This window comes from Gymnodraco acuticeps, unplaced genomic scaffold (assembly GCF_902827175.1).
Source record: "Gymnodraco acuticeps unplaced genomic scaffold, fGymAcu1.1, whole genome shotgun sequence".
Classification (NCBI taxonomy): domain Eukaryota; kingdom Metazoa; phylum Chordata; class Actinopteri; order Perciformes; family Bathydraconidae; genus Gymnodraco; species Gymnodraco acuticeps.
This window is the reverse complement of record NW_022991973.1, coordinates 1,368,053-1,380,617: the sequence shown is the minus strand read 5'-3', so window position 1 is coordinate 1,380,617 and position 12,565 is coordinate 1,368,053. Positions and strand designations below refer to the sequence as shown.

The window sequence follows — 12,565 nt, the reverse complement described above, 5'->3', positions numbered from 1 at the left end:
ACTATTTCCACTATTTGCAAGTACTTTGCCATTACATTTCACATCGCTAAAGATATGTGCACTGTTAGCAACCAGGGCTTTAAGCAACTTGTCAACACGTTGGACAAGCGTTACGCGATGCCGTCTCGGTATTATTTCAGCAGGTCTGCGCTGCCTGCACTATGTGACAAATGCCGTGGGGAAGTTGAGAGAGATGTGGCTTCAGCTGACTACTTTGCTACCACAACAGACCTATGGTCTAGCTCAGGGGTGCCCAACCAGTCGATCGCGAGATGTGTCTAAAAATAGAACAACAATATTCTGTTTTATCGTTAATGTCCTGTAACATAGTCTTCCTGTGCCAAAATAATGCACTTGAACGCATCAAAGCTTTGTGATTGGCCGGCGTCACATGTGTCGGAGCGTGGCTGAGGGTCTTCAGTACAGGTGGCAATATTGTCACCTGCCTGCGCTCATCTCTGAAACCAGACCATGTAAACAGGCTGGTGTTTCTTGCAAAAAATCTTTAAGAGATGACATGAGCAGCCCTACCAGCATTTGCCATGGTGGCCTACATTTTTTTATTTGGTCTTAAATTGTAGTTCAACATTTATTTCCTGTTACTTCTGGACCATGACGGTTGGCCAGCCTTCAACGTTTAACTGAGTGGAATATGTTGAATATGTTTTACCAAAATGTTGGCTATATGTTAAGGAGTTTTCAGTAGGTTGTGACAGTGCACTGCATCATGTTTGATTTAATTTATTTTGGTCCAATTTATTTTTATTTATCATATTAATAATATATGTTTAGTATGGTTTTGGAAGTGCGCTCCAACATATTTGTTCTTGTTTATTGGTAAAATATTATTTGTTTTAAAGTTCAATAAATGGTCAATGAATAATCGTCAAAATAATCGTGATATCAATTATTGACCCAAATAATCGTGATTATGATTTGTGCCAGAATCGCACAGCCCTAGTCTCCAGGAAATGCATGTAAGTCAATGTAACGTCCCCTGAAGTGATGTGTGTGTGTGTGTGTGTGTGTGTGTGTGTGTGTGTGTGTGTGTGTGTGTGTGTGTGTGTGTGTGTGTGTGTGTGTGTGTGTGTGTGTGTGTGTGTGTGTGTGTGTGTGTGTGTGTGTGTGTGTGTGTGTGTGTGTGTGTGTGTGTGTGTGCTCAGAAAGTGTATTGAAGTCACTGGTAGTGGTGGCTGAGGTGCTGAAATGGTAATATAATGTAATAATAATAACACCGGCTCACTCTCCTTTTTTTCAGTGCCCCTTCTCTCCCACTCTCTCTCCCATTCTCTGTCTCTGCTCTGATTACTGTGCTGTCCCGCAGGCTATACACACACACACACACACACACACACACACACACACACACACACACACACACAAAAGAAAGGAGTGAACTCTTAGTGAGAGAGAGATGGGCGGATGACAGAAAGAGGAGAAAGACAGGCGTAAAAGAAGATTAGGAATAGGATAGTAAGCATAGGGGGAATAAACAAGAGACATACTGTAATAGTTTGTAACTAGTATTTACTAGCTTTATCACACAGTTCTACCTTTTGACACGAACAACTGTCATTTCAAAAGAACAGGATGTGCTTTTTCTTACATCTTGGGCCAAGCGCTACTTATGGAACATAATTAGAAACAAAAAAAAGGTCAATTATTACCATGTATTTAAAAAACCCACCCCTGATGATGATCACATCAGAAGGAAGAAGGAGTTTTATCATCGGGCCTTGTATTGAATATACTCTGACTTTTAGATATGTGGACAGAAATCAACATGTTCACACTTCGTAATATGATATTGATTCTGGTTTGTCAGACTCTGATGTAAACAAGTCAAAGACTGAGTTTTTTTTCCTTACATGAATGACAGTGTCTCAGTGGGGGACTGTGTGTTCCACCACATCTAGAAGTAGAAGAAATGAGCTAGATTTGTAACCCGCTTGCTCTGCCATGACAAGCATGAATTACCCAACAGATGGTATACAATGTTTTACACAGGGTACTTCTCTCCACAAGAAACATAATTCAGCTGCTCCTGCTTAGAAGTTATATTGTTTAGTTTAGGTGTTATTTATTTAGCAGTAAAGTAGTGCCGTCAAAGCTTAATTTACATCCTTTAGCTTTCTGTAATGTGTGCTATATCACAGTTTATTGGGAGCTTCCATATGATAATAACATAAGTGTTTGAACAAATTAACTTTAAAAATACAGTACAATAATATAGCTTAAAAAATAGCTGTGAAAAAGTGTCTAATTCCAAAACCAAGAGAGCTAATATGCTGCCGTTTCTCACTCAACTTCTCTGGCATGCTTTCCACAACATGTTGGAACCTGGCTGCAGGGATTTGCTCCCATTGAGATACAAGTCTATTAGTGAGAGTAGACGCTGATGTTGGGTGATGAGGCCTGGCTCCTCGAGGGTGTACCGGTTTATTCAAAAGGTGGGGAAAGGGTTGAGGTCAGCGCTCTGTGCAGGTCAGTCAGGGTCTTCCACACCAAACTCCAAGTATAGACCAAAATGCCTTCCACAAATAGTTGCTATTACATCTTAAGCTTAAGAAGGGAGGGAGTCTGTCACGGACACTGTTTCGCTTACATTTTTTAAGCTAAGAGACTGAACTCAAACTGACAACCAGCCTCAGAACTGCTCATAACAAATGAGTGAATCATTTCAATGGTTTAATAGGTTAATGCCTACAGCACTTACTTAATTTATAAATGTTCAATGCCAGATTTATTTTTTCTAACTATGGCCCACAGCCACCCCTTGTGTTTTATTTGAGCCCTAAGCTGTCTGTGCGAACATGGCAGTTTAAAAAAAGTCTTGCTGCATGATGAGGAAGCGAGCGAGCAAGGAGGAGAGAAATTCAGATGAGATAAGGGGGGGGGGGGGGGACAGAGCAGGGTCCTGTTGTGAACACTGATTACTCTCTGCCCACTTGAGATTGATGGAGAGTGACACAGTAGGCATGCTCACGCAAGCACAAACACACAGACATATAAGAAAAGTCTCACAAATACATCCAAACACAATGAATGTAAACAATACATGCACACACAGAGAGAAAGAATGTATCCGTATACTGACTGATGATGGCTCCACCTTGAAACCATTCAGCGCAACAATGTGTGTCTGTGTGTTTTTGTGTGCGTGCATATGTGTGAATATGCATTTGTTTTCTCTCTGCATGTACACGTGTTTGGCAGCTCCCACCTGTCTTGATTAAGGGAGGCTATTAAAACAGATTGCCTGATTAAGTAGCTTTCCCCTACTGTCTTATGACTAGCCACAGACATGCAGAGACGGAATATTTTCCCCATCACCACTGATAGAAGGAAGTGCATGTATGTGAAGAGCTTTTTAGGTGTACTTATTTTTCTTGTGAACATTTCTTTGTATATCCTAACTACTCTAAATGTGTTTATTCACCAAAGCAAAGTCCTTGTATTTATAAAACTACTAAATTCTGAGACACTTAACCTCCTCCTCTGGTCAGATCGTTGCCAGTGACATATTCCCATCTGTCTTCTTTAAGGAAGGCTCACCTTTTTAGGATTAAAGCCCTGTAGTCTGACATCCACAGTGAACAATGCAACCCCTAGCAAGATTGCACAGAAACGTTTGACCTTGATGACTATGATTTTATTCTCGAACAGGAGATTTAATACATGTTGAAAGTTACTACATTACTATTACTTCATTTGGAATACATTTATAGCAGCAGTTAGGATTCAAATCAACAGAAGAATGGTAGGAAATAACCAAGTTGCAAATCCGAAAACATGAATGAACTCGTCTCAACGGATAATGTCTGTTTTTAAATAGAGTAAACACATTTTCTACAATTTCCATTCATTCTATCGCTGAGAGAATAACTGTGATTACCAAGCAATTTGAAGTTGTTAAATGTGTGAGAGGAGCCATCACGAGCTGAAGATTGCACTGTGTGTATCATTACAGTATATAACAACATGGGTGAGATGACAATAGACAGAACCATTGTGATTGAGCTGAGATAACATAATGTCAAAACCTGATCTAATGCTTTATGAACCGAACACAATGCTGCTAAATGATTTATTTATTCTATAAACATATACGATCACATTAAAATGGTGAACTGCTAAACATTTTAAAAGGCAGCTTTGAGAAATGTATAAAAGTGTGCACTCCTGCATTTGATTAAAAAATAATGTTACCTGTCATGTGTTCAACATGGCAGAAAATTACCTTTTGAATCTAAATGCTGTTGATGTTTTATTAATGAAGTTCCCGCCCTAAAATCTGCGCTCGAGTAAAACCGCTTTTGTGTTTTGCAATAACACTCGGCTTAAATGCTAAGATGCATAATTAACAAGTTGACACATAAACCGATGTACTGTACCTCTGTCAGCCCCTGTGTGTCTGCCCTTCCCCACTTCCTTTACTCTCTTTCTCCATGTCTCACCAATCATCCATCGATCTCTGCCACCCCATGCTTCTTTATTTCATCCCTCCCTTATTCCCATACTGCTGATATAATAGCTGGTTTGTGTTTCCGTGGTGGATGAGAGGCACAGAGGATGGATGGGAGGATGGTGGATGGAGAAATGAAGAGCGGGAGAGATGCTCCTTTGGTCTAGTGTATTTAATCAGTTATGTTCTCTTGCTCCCTCTGGCAACCCTCCACATTATGCTCTCTCTCACCAGCAGGCACACATAACTTGTCCCAGACTCACTACATCAGAGTATTTATTTGTTCTATTTCCTGTGTTACAACCTTACTTAAGGCTGGAAACAAAGAGGGAGGCCACACAGAGTTAAATGCCAATCCGATGTTTATTTAACAGTTTAACATAAAATACCTCTGAGTAATTGTGTATGTAAGAATAAGACTGTCAGTAGTGTGTGGATGTGTGGAAGTGTGCTGTAGGCATGTTGGATGGTGCATCAAACCAAACACAGGTGGAAGGCTGAGGTTGCTGCAGCAGGCCAGGATCAGAGAGTGAACCTTCCAGCTAGGCAATCCTTTATGCCTTCTTGAGGCTCCGCCTCTAGATGGGCGGGCACAAACAGGACGACACTCCCAGTACCTGCCAGAGGACAGCAAGGCGGGGAGCACAGACAGGCAGAATCTAATTGTAGATTCATATGGAATACAGGAGCCATCCAAGTTTCCAGTATGTATACCAGTTGATATGGACTGTATCCCAAAATAGATATCTATATATATATCTGTATTGTTATCTCCAAGCACATTACTTGGAACAACCATTGTTGGTTGCTGATATTGATGAATTTGTCATAAAACATGTTGTCTCTAAAGAAACCATCCCATTGGGACCTACTGTACATTTGTGAGATGGGAATATCATTAGAGCAAGTAATTTACTTCCCCAGAGAAGAACACCAATTCACTTATCTTATAATAGAGACTTTGAAGAAAAGACGCACGTTATATTTCTTATATTTCTGTATGTATAAAGCATATTTCTATTTTGCTTAATCTAATACTTTAAAAACGTTGCAAAAGCCTGTCTGTACAATAAATCCCAGTTGATTCATTCAGGTGACAATTAAGAGCACCTTTCATTTCATTACATTTCCTTAGACATATGGCTTTAATGTAATGCTAACATAATTATTCCATAACTTTATTGATGTCATGACGTCTTAAGATGACATATTGTTTGATCAGTTTTTCTACTCAGACATGTTTTAAAGTGTTCATAGTGAGCCTAATTCACCCAATGTATTCTGAACTGTCAAATCCCAGAGTAGGACACCCTCTCATATCAAGGAATTTAAAGAAAAATGATTTGAGCCTATCTGAAGATGATCTACCTCGGGGCAGCGCTAAAGTGCTTTTATAGCAGATATCTGGGGAGAACACTTACCAGTCACAGACAGAAGCCATCAGCATGGATGAATGATTTAATAATGCATTACAAATTGTCCACTAGGGGAAAATCAACTACTGTTGCTTCTTACTGTAGCAGCTTAGAAGCTGATTTTTTGGGACCATTTGATTTCCTACTGAAAGCTTTACATGTCCACAAAAGTAGTTACCAAGCACTCACGGTCTTTTTTTTCCAGCAGCATTGTCCTTCATGTATTTAATTCCTGGCTCCTAAGCAGGAGATGTTTCCAGCTGCTGCAGGCAACCAGATTGTTGACCTTTTTAGTCGCCAGAGTGTTTCTTTAATCTTCCAGCTACTGCTCCAAGAGACATGTTTACCTTTGTCTTGCAGCTTGGAGTTGTTAAGTGCTTCCTGAGCATGCAATTCTATATTTTAGCATCACACACACACACACACACACACACACACACACACACACACACACACACACACACACACCACACACACACACACACACACACACACACACACACACACACACACACACACAGGCTCTCGCTATTGATTTATGATTTAATTCCTGTTTTTATATTGGAACAGATTGAACATACACTCACTCTGACCTTAATGATGCACTCTGGGTAATGATATCATAGCATGAAATGAATTGAGAGTTGTAAACATTAATAATAATAATATGTGTGAGAGAGTGCACTTATAAAGAGATATAGAGAGGAGAGCAGAGGATTCAGAGGGAATAGGGGAGAGGTAGTTGTGTCGGTGTTCGTAGAGATGAAGAGGGTGCAAAAAGGATGTCCTACAAACAACTCCAGCTAAATCACGTATTGCTATCAGTAATACTATTAAGAGATAAGATGCTCATGCAGTTTTTCTTTACTTTTTACATTGGATGATATAACCAGATTTAATAATTGTTGGATACAAATAAAAATGATAAATACAGAGGCAGAAGAAGCATATGTACATTTCAGATCAACTAATGAGATACAAATAGATGACTTACGTGTATAATTTGTATTTGTGACCATGACACAAGATTGTAAGTGGGAATGTTTCCTAAAACTCCTGGGGCCTCATTTATAACACCGTGCATAGGATTCACGTGGGAAGGTTGCTTAGTAGAAATCCAAAAAATAGGTACAGAAATGTTCCGACATTTTCCGATTCACCAAACATTGCGTACCGGCGAGGAAAGTGCGTACAGCACTTCCTACGCCGGTTTCCCTTTATAAATCACAATCGACTCGAAATGCGGTGCAGCTTTTGCGGGCTTCACGTAACGCCCATATTTGCCTATAAATAGTCAAAGAAACGCCCATTCATTCATTTTGACTGACTGCATGAAGAAGATCGCAGGAAATGACGACAGAACAGTTAAAAAATACATCTCACACCGTGTCAGATTCTGGTTATTTTGAGGAGGTGGAGATAAATCATATTGTTTGGTGGATGCAGTTTGAACCAGAGTAGCAGCATGGAGGTCGGATCGTCACCAACATAAATAAATAAGTGGTCCGAAAAAAGTTAATGACAAAAAAAATACACATAGCCTTTTACATTACATTACATTGCATTTAGCTGACGCTTTTATCCAAAGCGACTTACAATAAGTACATTCGACCAGGAAGACACAACCTTGAAGAAAACAGAATCATATAAGTACATCAGGTTTCATAGAGCCAAACATTTCAAGTGCTACTCAACTGGCTTTAGGTAAGCCAGTCCTTTATTAGTATAAAAGTGCTTCGTTAATAGTTCTAACGCTCAAAGTGGAGCCTTCCTCAGGCAGTGTGTTTGTACCGGGGACAGGAGACCCCCCCTTGATGAGAGACTGTAAGAAATGATCGGGGAATCCCTCCGGAGTGGAGTCATGACGACTGGATCTGAATTTTGTTTTTGTATTTGGTGGTTTGTGTTCCAGCTGTCGATCAGCTGTGCGCAGCTTCTCCACTGCAGCCTGTGCGTCTCAACCCCCCCCCCCCCCCCCCCTCCCAGCAGCAACCCTATATCCACCAGTTAAAGAAAATACAACTAATGTGTTGTGTTATATTAGCTGTACAATTTACCACATATGGTGTTCTTAGCTTCCATACCTCCTGTGTTTTACGAGCCACTTATCAAGTCTTGGCAAACGGCATAAAACACGAATAAACATGATAGTATATAAAACCATGCTCGTATCTACAACCTATAGAAATGCAAAACGGCGTCAGTTTAAAGTAATGCTGTCCTCCTGCTTACTGCATCATTTATGAGAAAACATTTCATAACATTAACACAACATATTTGAGGTGGTTTTAAATAACATATCCGTATTTATTTATTTCTCCAAGTTATGTTTTTGTGTGCACCGAGGAGTCGCAAACAGGCGTTTGTTTAATCGTTTTAAGACTGGCTTTAATCAATGTTTGAAAATGAATTCTTCATATATGATAAATGAGAGGTAACATTTTATTTATGGTATTATTTCCACATATGTCTCTCCATTCTTCCTTCTGCCAACGGTGTCGCAGTTTCTCGTCTCTCCCGTTTTTGTGCTTAGTGCGTACGCATGGGTTAGAGTTTGCGTGGAGGACCGCACGTTTTCCCGTCAAGTTAGTATTTTATAAATCGCAAACATTGCATAGAAACTGGCGTACGCCATTTTTGGAGCGTATATCCCTTTATAAATGAGGCCCCTGAACAGTGTGAACAAACTACATCTGTAAACGTCTGTCTGCATCCATATCTGCTTCCACTTGGGATTATGTCCATGGTTTTTGCTATTGCTGACAATTTATTCATTACATTACATGTTAGACGCTTTTATCCAAAGCGACTTGCATACTCAGTACTGTGGACAATCCCCACAGGAGCAATTTGGGGTGAAGTGTCTCAGGGACACAACGACATGCTGACTGCAGTGGGGTTTGAACCTGTGCTCCCCTGATCCCAACACCAAGGGTCTATCCACTGCGCCACACGCCTCCCTATTCAACCTAGTTAATAATTGCAAGGACCCATTCCAGAAAATGAAGCTAATGCTATCACAGTGTTACTGTCAATAAAGTGCCTAAACAATTATTATAATATGCTAACTTCATTTATACCAAATGTATTTATGTTTGCCACACTCACAGTTGTGTTCCTGTGTTGTTTAGTTTGTAAATCAAGCAGCCTGTGCCTGTCTGGACCTGTGTGTTTGAGAGTGTGTTTGTGTGTTTACGGGTGTTTGTGACTAATAGCAGACATCAGAGAATCCCACTGATCTAGGTCGCAAGGTGACCCTCCCTCTGCTTCACTCTCTCTCACACACACACACACACACCTTTTAAAACACCTGCTCAGCATTTGTGTGCTCCACCTCATACCGCTGTTATTAGACTGTACTCCTGTTGGGTAGTATATACTGTAATGTCACTATCCATGTGTGTGTGAGCATTTGTGTGCCTGTGTGTGTGTTTATATTAATGGACTGTGAAGGTTAACAGCATGGGTTTATACAAGGAGACAAGCAAACATGGGAGGGCAATCACATTTGCACGCATACCTGTGTCTCAAATGTAACAGCCGAGGTGAAATTACTCAAATAAAAACTATGACAATGTGATGTGAGTAGAAAAGGCACCTGTTGGCTGACGCTACAAGATGAAAGCACCATACATCAAAGAGCTGGTGTATAGACGAAGGTTATTGCCTGAGATTGCATTTCAGCTGCAGTTATGGGAAATAATACCAGCAGCAACAGGGAGGCTTTTTTCTCAAAGTGCCAACTGGATAGCAGTCACCTCTTCTCAGGCTACCAGTAATGACCTAACACTCACTTTGCTAACCACAAGAGCCCTGTTCATCTTCTCAGCCAATTAAGGGATCTTATCCTCCACAGTTGATGAAAGAGTTGCAAATTGGCTCCTATCTGCTGGTGCCGTGCCCTATCAAAACCTCAGTTCATAAGCTTGCTTCTATGTAAAAAGCTACCATTGTTAAAATTGCAATATTGCAGTTTCATCGTCGGGTAGTTGTTTGAAACATTGTAATATGTCCATATAACAGTCTATTAGGTACCGTATAGGGTAATAGCGGTGGACTTAATAGTTAGTCATATGAATTAATTGAATGCGGTCCAATATAACACACAATTGAGTAATACATTTCCCTGTGAGAGATTAATAAAGCATGTCTTATTTTTCTTCTTCTTCTTCAAATGTACAAAAGCATCAGAAACCACCATGAGATCGGATCTGAGTTGTTGAGTCAAATCCCTTACCTTAACCAGCTGTCAGGATTTGGCATTCGTAGCAAGAATAATTAATAAAAACCGAACATTTCTACTGTATTAAGTAAGCAGCATTATCCCAATAGAACCTTAAAGTGGTAATAGAGAGGTTGTATTGGGCAGTCCTGCTGTCATTCACTCTGCGTCATTACATACACAATGGGCTTTGTTCTGACTCCATTGTAGACAGCAGTAACACACACCATGATACACAGGCAAGAGAGAAAGTGAAATAAAGCAAAGTAAACTAAACCTTAGGCATATTGATTCTCTCTGTTGTTGCAGTGAAATTTGTACAGCTTGACAACCTTGTTTAACAGACTCGAGCTTTGTTCTTTTACAGAATGGATACACCATTTTTAGTGTTTCTTTGCTGCTCTTCTAAGGTGTTTTTGTTCGTACTCATATGTACTTCTATTTTTAAAAGAGCCAATTGAAGTTTCAGAGCAAGGCATGTTTGCAACACTCTCTTGTGTCTGGTCCTCTAGGGCCTAGTTTAGGATTAGTTACGGGAAAGAGTAAGGGCTTAAGTTTAGGTGTCTGGGAATGTGTGTGTTGTTTTTTTCAAATGTTAACAAATGTTTTTTCTTTCTCTCTTTCAGGTTGTCAGGCAGTAATGTACCCTCTCCCGTCATTAGCAACAAGAACTGGCTCCGACTGCATTTTGTGACTGATAACAACCACCGTTACCGTGGTTTCAGCACACATTATCAAGGTAAGATTGTGACAACAAACAGAGAAACAATATCATGATGAATCTAATGACTAATAGAACTCTGTAAAATATCTCCTGATTTCTTTGTTATTTGTAAGGTTCTTCTTTAGCTCCTGTGATCTTTTCTTTTGGTTCTCTGCTTCTTTTTTCCTTTTCAACAGACAGTTTTCACCCTTCAACGTGTCTCTATCACCCTTTAAGTACGCTTGTTGACTCCATTCTTCCTGTCTCTTCTCTACTTCAGTTTCTATCACTGCATCTCCATTCTTTCTAGTTTTCTCTCTTCTACACTTTCTTGTTCTCTCGGTTAACTGCTCAAAGGTGTACAATTCGACATAAACTCTCAACTGTTGGAGAACATGAGGGAAATGATTTGGCAACGTCCATGTCTCAAAACAGCGATAATGAGAGCTGAATGTGGAACAGACAGGGGTTTATATTACACTCTACTTGTTTTTCTTACCAACCTCCCATGTTTTTTAGTCTCTGATCACCTGTTGTTTGGTACCATTAAACACTATTGGCCTCTGTCTGTGAATCACCAGTGCACGGCGCACAGAGTTCATTCAACATCCGACGTTCATAGGGCACGGAGCTGTGTTTGATATTTTCATGGCCAGAGGCTTGTTGCGCATCTGCCGCACAGTTGGACGCAGGGTGTGATTGAAATACACTAGCAGTAAGCGTTAGGGTTGGCATCAATCACCTTTAATCCCCTAAATCAAATCATTTGGAGCGTGGTTTAGTTGTGAGTTTATCTTTGTTGTTTACCAGTAGAATTATGGAAACAGTGCTGTGTGCCTTCCCCCTGCGTCATTGACCTGGGCTGAGCAGGCGGGCAGTACGAGCGTAAATCATGGCCATGCTTGACACCAAAATTGCACTGTGCCACTTGATTATTACTGACACACTCCCCACTGTGCCTCAGCTCTCACTTCACAGCACATTCAAGTTCACAGCAAGTCACCGAAATACCAAGCAGACTCAGGATAGACAAATAAAGTGTGCACCGACCCATCCAAAATGCCATCTCTCTGGAGCATGTGTGCCGTGTGCTGTCAGCAGAACTGGAACCACTTGTTTGTATAGTTTGTCAGGGAAAAACTCCAAAGACAATTTTGGACACCTTATGTGAGTTTCTACATGTCATTTTTTGAAATTCCATTCAAAGTGATGTGAGTGTGTTTCAATTTCTACATCTTTCATTTCAACTCAAATGTTTTTCTTCCTCTCTTTTTGTGACTATTTTTCCAGACAAAACAGTATATTTTTCTATATCGCCTGTTAAACATTGTGGTTCTTTCCGACAGTAATTATATTAATTTGCTCATCTTCGTAGGGCTATTTTTTGCTGTCATGATCATTACTGAAAACACTTTTTAAATATTGTTGGATTTATCTTCATCTTTTAAACAGACGATATAACATTCTTTAGGTAGAAATTGACATCATTGCATTGAGCAAGCTAACCAACATATCATTTTATAGCTGGTATTTTATAAATGTTTCCACTCTTTAACCAGCAAATTGATTCCAGCTGTTTACCTCTTTAAACACCATTTAGTGCTCATTGAAATTACTCTCATTAAATATTTAGATTTGAGGAAAATGTTATTGGTCACATGTGCCTTTTACACGACTGAGGTCAAATTAAACAATTAAGCAAATGAAACAATTAATTAAATGTATGATTTTATATTAACTTTGCATAATTTCCCAATCTG

At 39.9% G+C, this 12,565-nt stretch overlaps 1 protein-coding gene across 6 annotated transcripts in view; it reads left to right on the top strand.

The window, feature by feature from the left end:
* The window catches only part of LOC117536136 (CUB and sushi domain-containing protein 3-like), a gene marked incomplete at its 5' end in the record, with an annotated part of 197,257 nt that overhangs the window by 13,915 nt on the left and 170,777 nt on the right, over positions 1-12,565 (top strand). For all 6 annotated transcript variants that reach the window (XM_034200881.1, XM_034200880.1, XM_034200879.1 and 3 more), the window contains 1 exon segment: positions 10,729-10,841. In XM_034200881.1, coding sequence (XP_034056772.1) covers positions 10,729-10,841 — 113 coding nt within the window.